The sequence below is a fragment of the Hypomesus transpacificus genome, chromosome 11 (assembly GCF_021917145.1).
Source record: "Hypomesus transpacificus isolate Combined female chromosome 11, fHypTra1, whole genome shotgun sequence".
Lineage (NCBI taxonomy): Eukaryota > Metazoa > Chordata > Actinopteri > Osmeriformes > Osmeridae > Hypomesus > Hypomesus transpacificus.
In genome coordinates, this window is record NC_061070.1 from 16,175,388 (window position 1) to 16,195,973 (window position 20,586).

General features: G+C 49.4%; 1 protein-coding gene across 1 annotated transcript in view; it reads left to right on the forward strand.

Moving 5' to 3' along the window:
• Positions 1 to 20,166, forward strand: part of epas1b (endothelial PAS domain protein 1b) — a 29,110-nt gene extending 8,944 nt beyond the window's left edge. The window contains exons 2-16 of the mRNA XM_047030214.1: positions 6,200 to 6,390; positions 9,716 to 9,861; positions 10,089 to 10,176; positions 11,441 to 11,559; positions 11,677 to 11,879; positions 13,944 to 14,050; positions 15,809 to 15,956; positions 16,239 to 16,444; positions 16,684 to 16,874; positions 17,730 to 17,843; positions 18,091 to 18,569; positions 18,831 to 18,927; positions 19,088 to 19,190; positions 19,416 to 19,577; positions 19,913 to 20,166. Of these exons, the coding sequence (XP_046886170.1) occupies positions 6,200 to 6,390; positions 9,716 to 9,861; positions 10,089 to 10,176; positions 11,441 to 11,559; positions 11,677 to 11,879; positions 13,944 to 14,050; positions 15,809 to 15,956; positions 16,239 to 16,444; positions 16,684 to 16,874; positions 17,730 to 17,843; positions 18,091 to 18,569; positions 18,831 to 18,927; positions 19,088 to 19,190; positions 19,416 to 19,577; positions 19,913 to 20,061 (2,503 nt within the window). The 3' untranslated portion in view covers positions 20,062 to 20,166. The remainder of the gene's footprint in view (positions 1 to 6,199; positions 6,391 to 9,715; positions 9,862 to 10,088; positions 10,177 to 11,440; positions 11,560 to 11,676; positions 11,880 to 13,943; positions 14,051 to 15,808; positions 15,957 to 16,238; positions 16,445 to 16,683; positions 16,875 to 17,729; positions 17,844 to 18,090; positions 18,570 to 18,830; positions 18,928 to 19,087; positions 19,191 to 19,415; positions 19,578 to 19,912) is intronic.
• Positions 20,167 to 20,586: the final 420 nt, after the last annotated feature.

Consider the following 20,586-nt stretch of genomic DNA (forward strand, 5'->3'; position numbering starts at 1 on the left):
ACCTCGTAAAAATAGAGGTTTTTATTACTTAGATGTAGATTACGTCAAAATAAATGATTAAGCAATGACCAAATTAGATGATATGTACCCTAAGGAGAAGAAGCTGATTGTGTTTGTGTGTGTGTGTGTGTTTGTATGCGTGTGTGTGTGTGGGTGGGAATTTTCTGCCCGGAAGGTTCCTCGTTCTCGTCAACTGAGTTCCTTGAAGCACCGTCTCCTTCCACCTTCCATGGTCCCTTTGTTTTAGACTGCTTCTTCAAGAAGCTCAAACCTGCATACTGCAAATAGATTTGTGTTTTCCATAGATGTAATCTTCACGTGTCATTTGGAGGCCGATATGTGTGCAGATTGTGTCTGTTAGAAGCAACCTCTTTGTGTTGGTGTTTCCCATGAAGGATGACCAACACTAAAATCAGGCTTCGAGTGCTGAATATGGACAGCATGTCTCACAACTGGTGACAGGAGATTATTTTCCAATATCAACAAAATTGGCGTGTAAACAAATCCAACCAGGTGTATGTCGTCTTTGGTCGTTGTGTATGTGTATGTGTGTGTGTGTGTGTTGTCCTGGTCAAGGACAGAAGGGCCTGCTCCAGGGGGATGCCTGCCAGGCCTGCTCTCAGATTGTACTTGGGCCATGCTGGTTATTTTGGTGAGCTTCATGCCGCGAGCCCACCCCGACCTTTCTGCTAATCACAAGGTGCTGTTGTTGTTTGTCAGAGTCCGCACGCAAACACCCAAGCATGCACCGCTGTGCGCGTACACACACACACACACAGTTAGCACACACCACCCTTGCATTCAGCTGAACTGCTGAGTCAGAATCCTGTCAGCCTTGTGTGTGTGTGTGTGTGTATGGCTGTGCATGTGTGTGTGCCATCAAAATCCACATAGGTGACATTTCAACCTGCCTCACTTCTTTATGGTATGCTGGATATGACCTAGATAGTTCTTCAGGATTGTGATCCAGATCATGGGGCTCACTAGAACCCTACTGATCCTCTGCCTATCTGGACGTCCTATCTGAGCGTCCTATCTGGGCATTCTGTCAGGGCACCAGGAGTTGAGTAACAGACTGATCAATAACACTGGACCAAGGTTCGACCACGCACTCTTTCATACACCTCTGGTAACTCCTAACTCCAAACCAGGGCTGCCCTTCTGACCTGCACAAACACATTGCATGCTTGATCTCCAATAATCCTCTCTGAGATTTGGGAATCTTTGGGACGTCTGCTAGTAAGCTCTTTCTGAGACACAGTGGTGGACTGAGCCTTTGAGGCAGGTCACCATGTGTTCTCTGAGATACTATGAAGAACTTTTCAGGGACTCTGGGTGGCTGCTGTGCAGTGGAGCCTTGTGACGCCTGACAGATACTGACTTGTTGAACATGTTGGCTGGACGATAGCGCCTACCGACTCCTGTCGCCTTTGTGCGTGTGTGTGTGTTTGTGTGTGCGCGAGTGTGTGTTTGTCTGGGAGAGAGGGGTCGATGAGTGCATTCAGAGGCTTTGTGCCATCATGAAGACCTGCAACTCCATTGTTAAATATCCTGAAACTTCCACTGGGAAATAAACTTGGAACAATGAGGCTGACCATCAAAGTGTGACACACTCACACCACACCACACACACACACACACACACATACAGAGATAGATAGAACATGTATATGTGCACTCTGAGCGGCTGGCACAAAAACAAACCCCAGATTGACTTAAGAGACAATGGATTTAGCACCCCAGGTGGGCTGATTGAGTGGAAATAACGGCATGCAGTACAATAGCTCCACAAACGTGTAAAAGGTTTGCAGGGGTGATATCAAGGGTGTTGAAAGCAACATACCCAAACCAACTGCACCAACGAGCGGGACATTGGCGTCAAGATGACAGAACGTCTAGGGACACCAAACTATTCTAGAACAGTGTACGTCTTCCAACCCTGTTCCAGGCTGCAGTGGTCTCCAGGGAAACCAGCCCTAATGGCTTCTGTGAAATAAAACAAGAGGAAGGAATGAGGGGGAGGAGGGGCTGGGGTTTTGGGAAAAGGACCCGGGGGGGGGGGGGGATGGTGGGGGCTGGGGGGGACCACTTGAATGTCCGCGCTGGTACACTGGCACCACTGGCACCAAACCAAATCCACTCAATATAACTGGACCTCCTCCCTGAACACAACACGGTCATTTACGGATGGTGGCCTTGTAGCGGGACCTACTGCACACATACACACAAACACACACACAATACCTACTGTACACACACCCTCGCAATACCTACTGTACACACACACATATAATGACTATTGTACTCACACACACACTTTCCTTACCTTATGAAAGTAGTTGTTGGTAAAATTTCAACTCTGTCTGAAAAGCAAAACCTTTTTTACCAGGTAACTTCTGAAGGACAAACTAAATAAAGGACTTTTAATGTTTTTTTGCTGCTTTCGCTTTGCTGCTGGCTCTTTCCCTCTCTGTTTGCTTTGGCCCTCTGCATTCTCTTATCTCCGTGACTTCTAGCAAGCAAAGAGAACGACACACAAATGATCTCTCTTTTTTGCGTGCAGCCATGCGTGTGTGTGTGTGTGTGTGTATAATACACCCGTATGAGTGGTTGAAAGTGGGACTGACTTGCCACCCTGAAAGGGTACGGAGAGTTCACCAAATGTAGGCTGGGGAGCCATGCGCCGCAACACCATCATTACCCACAAACCACCATCCTAAGCACACACACCAAGATTCTGCCTTGAAGATAGGGTTAGAAACACAGAAATCGTTGTTGCCCTATCAACATCAATCACACAGGCCTTGAAGATAGGGTTAGAAACACAGAAATCGTTGTTGCCCTATCAACATCAATCACACAGGCCTTGAAGATAGGGTTAGAAACACAGAAATCGTTGTTGCCCTATCAACATCAATCACACAGGCCTTGAAGATAGGGTTAGAAACACAGAAATCGTTGTTGCCCTATCAACATCAATCACACAGGCCTTGAAGATAGGGTTAGAAACACAGAAATCGTTGTTGCCCTATCAACATCAATCACACAGGCCTTGAAGATAGGGTTAGAAACACAGAAATCGTTGTTGCCCTATCAACATCAATCACACAGGCCTTGAAGATAGGGTTAGAAACACAGAAATCGTTGTTGCCCTATCAACATCAATCACACAGGCCTTGAAGATAGGGTTAGAAACACAGAAATCGTTGTTGCCCTATCAACATCAATCACACAGGCCTTGAAGATAGGGTTAGAAACACAGAAATCGTTGTTGCCCTATCAACATCAATCACACAGGCCTTGAAGATAGGGTTAGAAACACAGAAATCGTTGTTGCCCTATCAACATCAATCACACAGGCCTTGAAGATAGGGTTAGAAACACAGAAATCGTTGTTGCCCTATCAACATCAATCACACAGGCCTTGAAGATAGGGTTAGAAACACAGAAATCGTTGTTGCCCTATCAACATCAATCACACAGGCCTTGAAGATAGGGTTAGAAACACAGAAATCGTTGTTGCCCTATCAACATCAATCACACAGGCCTTGAAGATAGGGTTAGAAACACAGAAATCGTTGTTGCCCTATCAACATCAATCACACAGGCCTTGAAGATAGGGTTAGAAACACAGAAATCGTTGTTGCCCTATCAACATCAATCACACAGGCCTTGAAGATAGGGTTAGAAACACAGAAATCGTTGTTGCCCTATCAACATCAATCACACAGGCCTTGAAGATAGGGTTAGAAACACAGAAATCGTTGTTGCCCTATCAACATCAATCACACAGGCCTTGAAGATAGGGTTAGAAACACAGAAATCGTTGTTGCCCTATCAACATCAATCACACAGGCCTTGAAGATAGGGTTAGAAACACAGAAATCGTTGTTGCCCTATCAACATCAATCACACAGGCCTTGAAGATAGGGTTAGAAACACAGAAATCGTTGTTGCCCTATCAACATCAATCACACAGGCCTTGAAGATAGGGTTAGAAACACAGAAATCGTTGTTGCCCTATCAACATCAATCACACAGGCCTTGAAGATAGGGTTAGAAACACAGAAATCGTTGTTGCCCTATCAACATCAATCACACAGGCCTTGAAGATAGGGTTAGAAACACAGAAATCGTTGTTGCCCTATCAACATCAATCACACAGGCCTTGAAGATAGGGTTAGAAACACAGAAATCGTTGTTGCCCTATCAACATCAATCACACAGGCCTTGAAGATAGGGTTAGAAACACAGAAATCGTTGTTGCCCTATCAACATCAATCACACAGGCCTTGAAGATAGGGTTAGAAACACAGAAATCGTTGTTGCCCTATCAACATCAATCACACAGGCCTTGAAGATAGGGTTAGAAACACAGAAATCGTTGTTGCCCTATCAACATCAATCACACAGGCCTTGAAGATAGGGTTAGAAACACAGAAATCGTTGTTGCCCTATCAACATCAATCACACAGGCCTTGAAGATAGGGTTAGAAACACAGAAATCGTTGTTGCCCTATCAACATCAATCACACAGGCCTTGAAGATAGGGTTAGAAACACAGAAATCGTTGTTGCCCTATCAACATCAATCACACAGGCCTTGAAGATAGGGTTAGAAACACAGAAATCGTTGTTGCCCTATCAACATCAATCACACAGGCCTTGAAGATAGGGTTAGAAACACAGAAATGGTTGTTGCCCTATCAACATCAATCACACAGGCCTTGAAGTAGTTGGTGACTTTCCAACAGTTGCATTCCCATTTGGGACCTGTCAGTGTCACAGTGTGTCTAAATCAAAATACTTCCGAACGATTTATGATTCCAGTGGTATTCCCGGGGCCTGTGAAGTACATGACGCGTGATGCTTCATTAAGTGTAACAAGTCCCAGTGGGTTTGATACTAAAACCTCCTGTGTTCCAGGAACCCCCAGAACTAGCACAAATACGACCCAGGGAAAGGTCAAGGGTCAGGGTCGACCGTGTTGTTTTGGATGAACGGAGGAAGGAGGTGCTCCAGATCTCTTCTACCTAGTAATGACTCGAATGGATGGATGTCTACTGAGGTTTTGTGCTAAGGATGTAATAAGCCTGTTGTGGTTCTGTCTGGATGCAGAACAACCTTCTCTGAAGCCTTTTAATCCCCAGTTTAAAAGCTTGTGGTGATGTCCTAGCATTTCTGACTGAAAGTTTGCTCAGCAGAATAGGATGTGTCTGTGTGTGTGTGTGCGTGTGCGTCTGTGTGTGTGTGTGTGTGTGTGAGAGAGAGAGCAGGGAGAGAGTGAGAGGGGGAAATTTATCACAATCTGCAGGATTGCAGTTATGTCTCTACCTTAACTAGTTGCGTTCTCTGTCTCTCACTATCTCTCTCTCTCTGTCTCTCACTATCTCTCTGTCTCTGTCTCTTTCCCTCTCTTTCACATAATTTTTCTCTCACAATCTCTCTCTCTCTCTCTCTGTCTTTTTCCCTCTCTTTTACATTCTCTTTCTCTCTTTCGCTCTCTCTCAGTCCCTGTGAGAGTTCTGTTCTAAGGGACACTAATCCACCATGTGACAGTGTGTAAAGTCTGTCTGTGATCTTTACTCCCTTAGACTCTCCGAAACGTTTGTACGATACGAGCGTACGATTCCTTTTGTGTGCGTACAGAGAAGTATGTACGCGAATGGGCACTGATCTGCTTTCAGAGAAGGAAACTTGTGAGACGCACAGGAAGTGGGTTCAGTGATAGGACTCATCTCTAGCACACGATGGTTACCCAGGTCTGCTTTCTGTCTGTTTTCAACTTTTTTCCTTTTATCATTTTCTCGCAGTGTTTCATGTTGACTCACACCAGGTTGGGTTACAGCAGTAGTGTCAACTTCAGAACTTTTCTCACCAGAGACACAGGAGTGTTGGGATCTATACCTGCATACACAAACCTGTTCCTGCCCCCAGGCCATAGCACCGCTACCCTAACACAAACAAGTTTCTTTACTTTTTTCTTTATTTACAAATGACTGGAGATTATCAATTTAATATTGATCTTACCATTATTATCATAATATTATATTATATACAGTACCAGTATACATACTATACATACTGTATACAGTATGTATAGACTGAATGCATTCCTCCTTATATGACAGTAAACTAACTGACTCATGAACCTTCCCCTTGCTCTGTGTGTGTGTGCGTGCGCGTGTGCGCGTGTGTAGAAGCAGCTCGGACCGTCGGAAGGAGAAGTCCCGTGACGCGGCGCGCTGCAGACGCAGCAAGGAGACGGAGGTGTTCTACGAGCTGGCTCAGCAGCTGCCTCTCCCACACAGCGTGACCTCTCACCTGGACAAGGCCTCCATCATGAGGCTGGCCATCAGCTTCCTCCGCACACGCAAGCTCCTCGCTGCAGGTCAGCACACACACACACATCCATGCACACACCCACCCATGCGCACACACACACACACACACACACACACACACACACACAGTAGACTGATGAAATACATTTACATTTAGTCATTTAGCAGACGCTCTTATCCAGAGCGACTTACAGTAAGTACAAGGACATTCCCCCCGAAGCAAGTAGGGGTGACACAACATCATTTGGCATGGCAGGGAATTGATCCGGTAACCTTCTACTAGCCCGACTCCCTCACCGCTCAGCCATCTGACATCTGAAAGTACACACAGACACAGATATAGACACAGGTCATTGGATTTTCCTCCCAATTAGCAGCTATGTTCTGGTCTAATGTGTTATTGCTTTGGCTAAGACAAAACAAGCACATCAGAACAAGTATTTGACAGTATTTCTGAAATGCAATTACACAACCACCCTCCATCCCCCTACACACAGTCGCACATAGTTGAAGTAGATCTAATTTCCCGAGAGAAGGGGAGTAGAATCTGGCAAGCATTATACTGGAATCATTCTTAGATGCAAAGCGGATGTGTGTTTGTGTGTGTGTGTGTGTGTGTCCATGTGTGTGTAAGTATGCACACATTTAGGGAGTAGGGGGTGTAGAAGACTGACCAAATCTTACTCTGATCCGCCTTCCTGTTCTTTTATAAAATTAGAATCTCCGGAAGACTCTATTGTTCTCAAATATTCCACTGTGTCTGCAGTCTGCCTTCATTCTGGACTTACAGTCCACTCAGCCTTCACTATCACTGCTGAATTCCTCCTCAGTGGACTGGTAGCAATTTATGATTCTGTTTTGAGTCTTGCAGCAGGACCATTTTTGTTCTGCAGAGGATGTCAACATGACACCGCAGGCAACCATAGCAAGCTGCTGGACTTTTAGATATTGTCTTGTTACGTAACGACAGTAACGACAGCTACGGCCTGTAGAAGTTCTGGGTTCCAAAAGAGTTGGAGACGGGAGAGGCAGGGTTCAAATTACGGGGCTGATTGGGGGGGTTTGACCCCCCTAATTAAGACTTGCCCCCCCCCAAAAGAGGTAAAAACAACAGGTCGGGGGGGTCGACACATATCGTTCTTATCTGTAATCGTAACTCCTACGATTGTCATTGTATAATGTCTTTCTGGGAAGAGGAATAGAGGATGAGGAGTGGTAGAGAAAGAAGGAGAAAGGAAAGAAAGAAAGAACGAGAAGAAGGGGGGAAGGAGAGGAGGGTAGGGAACAGGAGGAAGGAGGGGGAGAGGGGGCGGATCTTTTGGCGCAGGAGAGATGGCTCAGGTGATTGCCTTATCAGCCCTGCTGTGGGCCTGTGATTTGACTGTGATGGAGAGAGTGACGGGGAGGAGTGTAGGAGAAGACCCGGCAGCTGCTCTCCCGTTCTCTGCCCTCCAGCCAGCCATAACACAAGCCGCCCTGGCGCCATGCGCACACACACACACACACACCCACACACGGACACCCACACATGCACAGCCTCATCCACACACACACATACAATATGGAAGGGGAAACACCTAGTTATACAAGAGAGACTTCTGAGAAAAGGCCTTTTGACTCACTGACCCTGCACACGTATGATAGAGTTCAACCAATAAGACTGAACAGACACCTTAAAGGCTGTTCAATTAAATGATTTGAAATTGGCGGGAAATCGGGCTCATTGTAAACCCTCTTTGCGTTGATCTCTACTTTTCACCCATCAGACTCTTCACAGACACTGGACTGGATCCTTGTGCTCATGTTTTTTTGTGTTGGTACTTTGCCCTGAAAGGGTTTTTATCTACAACTCTAGAGACTGGAATGAGGGCTCACTGAACCTTAGAAGTTGGAGCTATAAGGTCGTTGTTGTTGTTGTTGAGTACCCTTTTTAAAGAACACTGTCGTTTTTAGACTTGATGGATTGAGTCGTCCTGTTCTCCTTCTCCATCTGTGCTTTCCTCCTGTCTACCCGTCAGTAATGTGATGATCAGTGACTCAGATGTCGGATACCAGACATAAAAGAACACCAGCTCCCTTCTTAGGAATCAAGAGTTTACACCACAACAGGATATGATGCAACTTCCTTTGACCCTCTGATAGTCTACTCCTTTGTCACATCGTTTTGCGACTAGCCGCGTTTTGAGGTTCCAGGGACCTGGACCACCGTTTTCCCTCTGATACCCCTTTTCTCCCAAGGCCGTTTGATGGTCAGTCCAGAGCCAGTACCCAATTTCAAACCGGTTCTTTGCGTTTTGATAGCAAAATAACCAGCTCCCAGCCAGGAAAACTGGTTCCAGAGCAACATCAGCTGTTGGCTGGTAAAGAACCGTTCCACTTAGGTCACAGAACAGAGATTCAGCGTTGTATTGAGACGCAAACAGACATGTTATCGACCACATAAATGGTCATATAACTGAATATAAAATAACTGCTACTCCTGTACTATGAAGGACTATAGAGTTGTTGTTGCGTGGTGAAGTCTCCCAGTAGCTCCTGGGCCCATGGGGAAACTCATTCCGCCCCAGGGGAGGCTGAAATTCTCCAGGCCTGACTCTGAACTCCAGCCCCAGGCCTCAGCAGGCCTTGAGAAGGGGCTCTTATCAGGGGGAAGCACGCTGGAGGAATGGCAGTCGTCCTGCACCCTGGAGAGGCTTTGTTGGGTCAGTGGTGTCCCTTGGCCTCCCTCTGCCTCCCTTTTGAACCTCTGCCAGATCAACACTCTCTCTGTGGCCTCGACGGTGAGTCAATTAGGCTGGGGATTGGAGCCCGCCTTCCGTATTTTTCAACATCTCGGACAAACTGTTCTGTGAGGCCGGGTTGCTCAATGACTCTAAATGTTCTCTACATAACGGGAGTTTTTCTTGAAGGTTGAACTCGTTAGTGTGAGCGGACTCCTTTGACGGCCGTCTTGAAGAGCAATAGAGAGAGAGTGTGTATGTGTGAGTGTGAGTGTGAGTGTGAGAGAGAGAGAGGGAGAGACAGAGAGAGAGAGAGAGAGAGAGAGGGTAAACCGAGGCACATTTAGGAGTATTTGGGAGTGTTCAGAGATGCAGGATGAAGTAGTTCTGGTTTGCTTTGGATCCTTGCCAAGTCTTCAAGAGGGGAAACAAGCCTGAAACAAACATACGCACATGCACAAACACAATTGTGCATACAACACAGTATACACATGCATTGCAATTACTTGCCCTTTCAATAAAGAAGCAGATACAATATTTCCAAGAACCATGTTTTCTGAGAATACATAGATAAACATGATTCAAGTGCTAATCTGAATTATACATCTTTATAACAGCTAACACATTAACGTGTGTGTGTGTGTGTGTCCAGGCTGCAACAGCAGGGAGACAATGGAGGACAGACAAATGGACAGCATGTATCTGAAAACACTGGAGGGCTTTGTTACTGTCGTGACATCGGACGGTGACATCATCTTCCTGTCAGAGAACATCAACAAGTTCATGGGCTTGACGCAGGTAAGCACCACCAACCAATCACGGCCGCTCAGCAGTGTCCAGTCTGTCTCAGTGGGGTTGAAGCAGAACATATCTTCTCCTCCACCACTGGTGTCCAGGTCTGCTGAGGACTTCCTGTCGAACTGTTCCTTCCTGTTCCTGTGTTTGACAGCAGGTGAGTCGAGTGATGTCAGTCTAAGCTTCCTCTCTGTTTGTGTGTGTGTGTGTGTGTGTGTGTGTGTGTGTAGGTGGAGCTGACAGGACACAGCATCTTTGACTTCACCCATCCTTGCGACCATGAGGAAATCAGAGAGAACCTCAGTCTGAAGACTTCTGGTAAGACCATGTTAACAAACACACACACACACACACACACACACAGACAGACAGACACACACACACACAGACAGACAGACAGACAGACAGACAGAGAAAGTCCCAGTATTCAGAGGGATATAAAAAAGTGATTGTGGCAAGTGTACAGTACATGTGAATGACAGGGATGTATAGAAAAGAAGAGAAGGAAACGTGAAGGAAGAACAGAACCTTATGTGTGCTAAATGAGCTGGATGGCTCACTGTCACACTCTGGATTCACACACACACACACATACACACACGTAGGTCATAGACCTTCGGAAAGACTAGAATGACAAAGCTCATTCAGTGTAAGTTATCAGTGTTTTTTTAACCCATGCTTCCAACTCCTCTGCACTCTGAACATTCCCTTTTGCTGTAAACCCCTGGCTAATATTGAGCAGTATGCTAAAATAACAGCTATCTTGGCAGAGAGCTGTGTGCTATGCAGAGAGAAAATAATGATAGTAAGAATAACAGTCTCTGCGTTCACATGCCCTGCTCTCACTCTCTGTTCTCTCTTCCTCTGCTCTCTCCCCTCACTCGCCCCTAATCTCTCCCCTGCATATGTGCTGGTGTTTTGTTCCTGTCCAAAGTTTAATCAGACTTCTCTTTGCTCTCTCTCTCCATCTCTCTTTCTCCCCCTGTTCCTTCTCTCCTCCCCTCCCAGTCCTCATCCTGAACCTATAGAGGGGTGGTCAACGTGCGGTCAATGCTATTGTGTTCACAGATCAGTATAGCCTGGCTCCCCACTTCCCCACGCTCACCTCCACACACAAGTCCCACACACACACACACACACACACACACACTGAATTCCCTCCTTCCTTCCAGTTACTCAGTCATTACCTATACCCACAGCCCTATTATCAGTGTCTGAGAAACCATGATTGGCGCCTTGCTGCGTGGTAGTGACTCTGACTGAACTCTGACTTTGTGATGATGTAACTCCTCCGCGTTGGCTGCCAAGGCGTTACATTGTAGTAATGATGTCACCCCCAACCTTCGTTCCTGAGTTCATGCACTAGAGCATTCCAGAGCAATGGGGGTAGGGTCACATCGCTGCGTGTGTGTGTGTGTGCGCACGTGTGTGTGTGTGTGCTATCCTTTAAAGAGAATTTACGATGAATGAAAGATACCTGCATCCACTGAACACAACCGTTATTTTGGTTTAGTGGAGTGCATCATGCTAATGTACCGTACAGCACCGTACTAAGTGTGTGTATTTGCGTGTGTGTTTGCAGGCACCGGCTTTGGCAAGAAGGGCAAAGAGCTGAGCACAGAGAGAGATTTCTTCATGAGGATGAAATGCACAGTGACCAACCGTGGAAGAACAGTCAACCTCAAGTCAGCCAGCTGGAAGGTGAGACTCCCTCTTCAGCCCGAGAAATCTCCTCCAGCCTGGCCCCACACAAGTGACCCTCCAGGCAGAATATCGTTGAAAAATCGGTGTTAATAGTTCATCGTGTCATTCCTCCAGGTTCTGCACTGCACAGGCCACCTGAAGGTGTACAACAGCAGCCCGCCTCGCGTGGTGTGTGGCTTCAAGGAGGCCCCCCTCACCTGCCTGGTGATGATGTGTGAGCCCATCCCCCACCCCTCCAACATAGACACGCCCCTGGACAGCAAGACCTTCCTCAGCCGACACAGCATGGACATGAAGTTCACCTACTGCGATGACAGGTACCACACGCTCTGACAGGGGGGGAACAGGTACCACACGCTCTGACAGCGGGGGAACAGGTACCACACGCTCTGACAGGGGGGGAACAGGTACCACACGCTCTGACAGGGGGGGAACAGGTACCACACGCTCTGACGGGGGGGGCAGGAACAGGTACCACACGCTCTGACGGGGGGGCAGGAACAGGTACCACACGCTCTGACGGGGGGGCAGGAACAGGTACCACACGCTCTGACAGGGGGGGAACAGGTACCACACGCTCTGACGGGGGGGGCAGGAACAGGTACCACACGCTCTGACGGGGGGGGGGGGGGGTAGGAACAGGTACCACACGCTCTGACGGGGGGGGGCAGGAACAGGTACCACACGCTCTGACGGGGGGGGCAGGAACAGGTACCACACGCTCTGATGGGGGGGGGCAGGAACAGGTACCACACGCTCTGACGGGGGGGGGCAGGAACAGGTACCACACGCTCTGACGGGGGGGGGGCAGGAACAGGTACCACACGCTCTGACGGGGGGGGCAGGAACAGGTACCACACGCTCTGACGGGGGGGGGGGGGGGGGGGGCAGGAACAGGTACCACAAGCTCTGACGGGGGGGGCAGGAACAGGTACCACACGCTCTGACGGGGGGGGGGGGGGCAGGAACAGGTACCACACGCTCTGACGGGGGGGGGGGGCAGGAACAGGTACCACACGCTCTGACGGGGGGGGGGGGGGGCAGGAACAGGTACCACACGCTCTGACGGGGGGGGGGGGTAGGAACAGGTACCACACGCTCTGACGGGGGGGGGCAGGAACAGGTACCACACGCTCTGACGGGGGGGGGCAGGAACAGGTACCACACGCTCTGACGGGGGGGGGGGGGGGAAACACGTTAGGGGGTGCCAGTGGATGTTGCCATGGTGCAGCTGAGGGCTGTGTCACTGAAACAAGATGATCCACACCAAGTTTCATTTATGTTTTAACTGACTGTCCATGTTGTACACACACACACACGCGGGTACTCGCATGCACACTCACACAAACACACACACACACTTGCACGCAAAGAAGCAGGTCTTATCTGTGCCCCTCTCTATCTGACGCCACACTTCTGGGACTCGTTGTACTGTAAACAACATTAAACTGTCACGGTTAAAGTCCACATCTTCGGCCCTCCTCCTAGCTGCCTGCCCAGGTGTGCTACCATCCAGTGGGCCAGATGTGCCGACATCTTCTGTCTACACACACACTCAAACACATGCACAGTACACACACACATACACACACACATTCAAAACTCCAGTCATTTGACAGGCATCGCCTTATAGATAAGGTACCTGCTACGATTACTTTGTTATGATCTAAACCATAAACCATTTATAGGAAATACCGCAAATTACAAGAAGTCTGAGCGTATCAACTTTATGACTTCCTCCAGGGATCACTGACGGTCAAATAACTAAATGTGTATTCCCTGTGGGTTTCACTCAATTTTCCAGAGAGGGAGAGGGAGAGGGAGAGGGAGAGGGAGAGGGACAGGGAGAGGGAGAGGGAGAGGGAGAGGGAGAGGGAGAGGGAGAGGGAGAGGGAGAGGGAGAGGGAGAGGGAGAGGGGGAGGGGGAGGGGGAGGGGGAGGGGGAGGGGGAGGGGGAGGGAATCATAGAGAGAATGATAGAGAGAGAGACGGAAAGAGAAAGAAACAGACAGTATATGGGCTAAGGGTGATATGGTCTTCTTTCTACAGGGATAAAAGTACAGCCATATATATGGTTACGGTCTTGGCATTAATATTATACTAGGACTGGTGATGAGAGGTAAATGACTGCTTCCCAGAAAAATTGGGAAATAACACTGAAATCAAGACCTACATGTCTTATTTGACAAACAACACTGAAAGAGTAGAACTAAGTCCTGGCCCACCCTTGGTAAAATATATGATAGCTTACGTAATTCGCACACCATCCAAAGTTTGTTGTGGTCCGAAAACAACTGTTTCCACATCTGGGTTTTGTGAATATAACTGTATTTTTTCTCAGAAAGTGTGCATGAACAACAGTTGCTTCCTGTGTGTTGTAGAGTCTCTGAGCTGATGGGCTATAGTCCGGAGAACCTAATGGGCCGTTCTGTCTACGAGTTCTACCATGCCCTGGACTCAGACAGTGTCACCAAGAGCCACCAGAACTGTGAGTACACACGCACACACACACCACACACACACACACACGCACACAAACAGTCATTTAACAGTGAACAAACAGGCTCTTAGCTGTCACAGACTCAGCTCTACTCAATTAATGACCCCCACACTGGCCTCTAATGGGCTCTCTCAAGAACATGTGAGCATGCTCTGTACAGAGAGGCAACAGAGAAAGAGAGATGGAGAGAAGGAGAAGAGAACAAAGTAGGCAAAGAGAGAGAAAAAACGGCGTGATCCGATTAGTATCTCTCCTTGGTCCAGACTGAGGCACGGACCAGACGATCTGTTTCTCAAGTTCTCCAGTGTCACCCTGGTGGCACCCAGGACAAGGAACAAGGCCCAGAGCCGGAGCCAGAACCTGAGTCCAGAACCCAGTTCAGCCTTCTGACTCAGGCCTCCGGACAGTAGGCTGCCTCTGAAGGGTTCAAGCCCTCGTGAAAGAGAAGCAATCCTTTTCTCTCCATTCCTGTCATTCTCTACCTGTGCCCACCTCAGGCATTTCTTTCTTATGAGTTGGTATAAGTGGAGCATTCCCCCTGTGAGACTAACTGTGGATGACAGGTGGAGTGGAACTTTTTAATGGGTACTTGTTTTAGCAAGTCCTGTTCAGACACCTGGTGGGTAATCCCCCTTGTTTGTCTATTCCTGTACTTTTTCCTCTCTGACTATGTTTTCCCTGTGGGGGTGTGTTCATATTTCTGACATGGCAAACCTGCCGTTGACCTAAGCCCTCTTTCTTTCTATCCCTGGCTTTCTCTCATTCTTTCTCTGTTTCTCTCTCTCTCTCTCTCTATCTCTCTCTCTCTCTCTCTCTCTCTCTCCCTCTCCCTCTCTCTCTCTCTCTCTCTCTCTCTCTCTCTCTCTCTCTCTCTCTTTTCTCTCTGTCTTTCTTTCCCTCTCTCTTTCAGCTTTCCACTCTCGCTTTCAAATGACATTATAGATGCATTGCATGAGTTATGAGTGTAATTGAGAACAGACCCTATTAGATGAGGGTGGGTGTTTGTGTGTGTGTGTGATGCAGACCGGGGCCAGGCGAGTATTAAGATGTCTTCAATCCCATTAAGAGCGACCGGTGATGGTAGAGATAGCAGAACAACATCTGCCAGCCAATATGTGGGGAAAGGGGACCAGGTGTTCTAGATTACGCTCTAATGAGTGTGTGTGTGTGTGTGGGGGGGGTGGGTGTGGGTGTGGGTGAGTGTTTGTGATATTCCCACATCATTTTAAGTTGTCTGTGAGACAGTAGAAGGGGATAGAGAGAGAACAAGCAGATTTTCTGGAGCCTAGGGAGCCTTTGAACGCGTGTCTGTGTTTGCATAATTGTATTCAGCGTATGGTCGGCACCTCTGTGTATCACCGGCCGTCTCTGCTGGAGTGGGGGTCCCTCTCTGATTGGCTCGTCTCTGCTGGAGGGGGTCCCTCTCTGATTGGCTCCTCACTTCTCTCAGAAGACCGGAGACACTCAAACATAGCATGTGCAGCCAGATCCTCAGTGAAAGACCTCTCTATTGGACACACTCGCGCGTGCGTGCACACACACACACAGTCTCTTGGGCAACGTGACCGGCATGTAGAGCAGCACATGCAGCGGCATTTACTCTTGCACTGAACTAACCTCTGAAGACACACTCCCTAACACCACCATACATCGCCCCCACACACACACACTTTTACACACACACATACTCAGACACTTACACACACTCTCTCTCTCTCTCTCTCTCTCTCTCTCTCTCTCCTCCAGTGTGTACCAAGGGACAGGCGGTGAGCGGCCGCTATCGTATGCTTGCCAAACATGGAGGGTATGTGTGGGTGGAGACCCAAGGCACCGTCATCTACAACAGCCGCAACTCACAGCCTCAGTGCATTGTCTGCATCAACTACGTCCTCAGGTAGGTCACAGGGTCAATGGGGTCAGGGCTCAAGGGGTAAATAGTTAACACGTAGTCTTTAAAATAAACTAATCCAAAGTCAACTATTATTGAACCTGGCAATCTGCCCTGCAATGTCTTACCTCTGTTTTCATCACACTCTCCCTCCTACCCTTTACTTCTCTTTCTCTCTCTTGTCATCCCTCACCCTCCCTGACTTCATCTTGTTCTTTGTCTCCATCTCTTCCTCTACCTCTCTCTCCCCCCCTCTATCTTCCCACCCTTCCCTCCCTCCCTCTGCAGTGACATTGAGGAGAAGTCCACAGTGTTCTCCATGGAGCAGACAGAGTCTCTGTTCAAGCCCCACCACATGTCCGGCCTCATCCAGCCGGGCCCAGGGCTGGGGGCTGACCCAGAGGAGAGCCTCTTCAGCAAGCTCAAGGACGAACCCGAAGACCTCAATCTGCTGGCGCCTACCCCCGGAGACGGCATCATCGCCCTTGACTTTGGTCAGTACCAAACCTGGGTCCTTATCGGCTTTACTCAGTCAGACAAGAACAATCTACCACAGATAGATACTTGTGATGGATACTGGTGTTTCAGGGTCATATTTCTTGCTCCATCGGTAGAAGTTTCATGCAAACTATTTGCGTATTACTGTTAGTTACGTCTTAAATCGTTTGTATGAGCCGTCTCTGAGATCTCGGGCATGCTGACGTTGCTCTCTGTGTGGCGGCACACCTGACAGGACGGCCCAAGTTTGAGGAGCCCAAGCTGCCCCTCATCTACCCCAAGATGGCCCCCAGGGCCCCCCCAGACCCCCAGGCCCACAAGCCGGCCCCCCCAGCAGAGATGACCAGCAGCATGGCTGCCACCTTCGCCGTGGCACAGAAACCTCCGCCGGGAAGTGCCACCCCCAGCCTGAGTAGCTGCTCCACGGTAAGGGGGTGGAGGGGTGGACGGGGTGGAGGGATGGAGGGGTGGACGGGGTGGAGGGATGGAGGGGTGGAGGGGTGGAGGGGTGGGAGAGATGTATATCTTTGTGATTCTGTAGATGTACCTGTTTGTGTGTGTGTGTGTGTGTGTCCTCCTTGAGTACTCGTTGGGTGGTTTCAAGCGGCTGCTGATGAGGTGATCTCAGAGATTGTTGTTTCTTTTGTACGCAGAGATTATTTCATAGTCTGCCAGTATCTGCGTGTTGCGTAAGGTCTCCTGAAATATATGGTAAAATGATCTATTTTCTGCTGCACTAAAGCTACAGGAGGTAGTAATTAGAGGAATGATGATGTTGTCCTTTTTGTTTCTCTTTCTGAAAAGTGATTTTCACTTTCCTCAAAAATTTGCAGGGGTATCCTGTGGTTCATAAAGCCTTAAATCATGTTTTGGAGGCTATATTAAACTTAAAAGTTGTTTGCAAGGTTGGGGTATGGGTTGAGGTTAGGGTTACGGAAAACAGGATTTTGGGATTGAATTGTGAGTCCCAAGAACAATAGCAATACAAACTTGTGTGTGTGTGTTGTGGGCACAAATCCTGGGTGTTGGGCACAGTGGGCAGTGTGTTGTGAGAATGGAGGGGGTGGATAGTTGGAATAAGCAGTTAGTCAGGACTGAATAGAGTCTTTGTCAACTCTCATCTCTCTTCTGCCCTCCCTCCCTCTACATACCCCTCTCTCTCTCTGTCTCTCTCTCTTTCTCTCTCTCTCTCTCTCCCTTCATTTCTCCCTCCTTGTCTCTCTCTCCTTCCCTCCTTCTCACCCTTTCCTTCCCATGCCCTCCCTCCCTCCCTGCCTACAGCCCAGCAGCCCAGGGGACTACTACACCTCGGTGGAGAGTGATCTGAAGGTGGAGCTGACGGAGAAGCTGTTTGCGCTGGACACCGAAGGCACCAAGAGCCCTGACAGCACAGAGGTCAGTCCCCCCCGGCCACCACTCTCACCTGGACGTCACTCTGATGACTTGCAAAAGTAGCCCACCAAAAGCACGGGCCTTCTTTCTGCTCCTCAGCCATGCACGAACATACTGGGACCTACCCCCAGGAACGCTCGTGTTCGTTTGACTGGCCCTGTACCGTCCATCCCTGTCTTTGTCGTTTACAAGTGTTTATGTATCCCTCCCCATCCCTCCACCACCACCCCCTCACCCTCCCCTTCGTCAGGCGGACCTGAGTGACCTGGACCTGGAGACGTTGGCCCCCTACATCCCCATGGACGGAGAAGACTTCCAGCTGAACCCCATCATCCCGGAGGACGCCACAGTGGAGGGCCAGGGCCTGGGCCACTCCTCCAGCCAGAACAGCTTCAGCAACATAGCCAGCCTCTTCCAGCCCCTAGCCTCCCCCCAGCCAGGCCTTTACCCCCACTCAGCCACTGCCAAGTGGGGCTCCGGGGACAAGAGAGGGCCTGGTGGCTGCCCCATAGACCCCAGACCCACCGTGGCATACATGGGCCACTCTCAGATACCCCCCTACCACGCCCCAGCCAGCACCCCCCTTTCCTCCATGGGGGGCCGCCAGAACGTCCAGTGGCCCCCAGACCCCCCCATAAACTTCCAACAGATGTCCAAGCAGGGCCTGGTGGAGCCAATGGGGTTGGGTCACTCGTGTCAGGTGAACGGGATGCCTCATCACAAACAGAGGTAGGAGAATGCTTTCTTCTTACTTCTTTATCTTGGTCGTTGCCCGTATTCACAAGCCCAAGCTGTTGTTCCTAGTATTGTATGCTTCACCAGAGCCCTAGATGCCCTTAAGATGGTATAGACTCGATAAGGCATAAGCAAGCGGGGGGAAATGAACCTCATGTGCCTATTGACTTCTACTGTCCACGGAGGTGTGGTGCAGGAGTATGGTTAACTGGCAGGGCTCTGATCTTAGTGGTGTGTTGTGTGTTTGCTGTGTAGGTCCATGGAGAACTTTGTCCAGGCTTACAGAGGTATGAGCCCAGCCAGCCACCCCATGGCCAACAACTTCAAACGTTCCTACACACAGATGGTTGTGGTGAGTTTCTCATACTGACTTAACACTTCTTCCTTTTGTTGTTTTTTGGTGGTAGATTTACTGCGCAGACCACTGTGACCGTCACTGTTAACAAACATGAGTTGTGTTTGTGTGTGTTTGTGTGCGGGTGTGTGTGTGTTTTGCCTCGTGTGTGTCTCAGAATGACGCGACCCCTGGTAGGCCCTCAGAGATGACCTGGAAGAGGATGAGGAACGAGAGCTGTGCCCTTCTGGATCGTTCTCTGAGCGCCAGCTCACTGGCAGGTACGGCAGCACCTCCACGAAATATTCCTGGAAGAAGAAAAGGGAGAGAGAAAAAACACTCCTCAACATTTAAAACTTTGACAATCATATTGTTTCCAGTGCGAGTGACAGGAATTAGAGATTCTGGCCCAACCAGGGATTTCTACACCTTTTATAGACATGGTGCAGACAGAATATATTATATACATTTAATTGTCTTCTCTCTTTTTGATCTTCTTCCATCAGAGCCAGGTATGTACAGGCAGGATGACCAGCGTCTTTGCCCCCTGCTGCAGCACAGAGGTTCCCAGTGTCCAGGAAGTTGTAGTAGTGTGCCCAAGAAAACCTTCACTGAACAGTGCTGCAACCACTCACAATTCAACGGAATGCCTTCCAACAAAACAGAAGGTATGTTTGAGAGCAGTTTGCGTGTTTGTGTGTGTGTGAGAGAGAGAGTGTGTGTGCGTGCGTGCGTGTGAGAGAGAGTGTGTGTGTGTGTGAGAGAGAGACTGTGTGTGTGTGTGTGTGCGTGTGTGTGTGTGTGTGTGTGTGTGTGAGAGTCTGTCCCTCCTCTTGGCTGTGGTGTGGTTCACTGATCTTACTGAACAGGTCACAAACCTGTTAGCCAGATTTGAAGGATTATGAGGTCTGACTTTGTCTTTGACATAGGCATTTTTGGAATTTAAAAAAGGAATTGTATGTATTTATATGGTTGATTTGTGTGTTTTTGTGTGTGTGTACAGGGGTCGCCAGTCGTCTGTTGGGCCCCTCGTTTGAGTCCTACCTGCCTGAGCTCACCCGCTACGACTGTGAGGTGAACGTGCCCCTGCAAGGCAACCTGCACCTTCTGCATGGACGTGACCTGCTGAGGGCCTTAGACCAGGCCTCCTAAACCCTGGCACTGTCCTCCCCTCTGCCCACCCCGGAGCCTGCCCCAGACCCTGTCCCCAGACCCTGCCCCAGACCCTGTCTTACACCCTGTCCCCAGACCCTGCCCCAGACCGTGCCCCAGACCCTGTCTTACACCCTGTCCCCAGACCCTGCCCCAGACCGTGCCCCAGACCCTGTCTTACACCCTGTCCCCAGACCCTGCCCCAGACCCTGTCTTACACCCTGTCCCCAGACCCTGCCCCAGACCGTGCCCCAGACCCTGTCTTACACCCTGTCCCCAGACCCTGCCCCAGACCGTGCCCCAGACCCTGTCTTACACCCTGTCCCCAGACCCTGCCCCAGACCCTGCCCCAGACCCTGCCCCAGACCCTGTCTTACACCCTGTCCCCAGACCCTGCCCCAGACCCTGCCTTACACCCTGTCCCCAGACCCTGCCTTACACCCTGTCCCCAGACCCTGCCTTACACCCTGTCCCCAGACCCTGCCCCAGACCCTGTCCCCAGACCCTGCCCCAGACCCTGCCCCA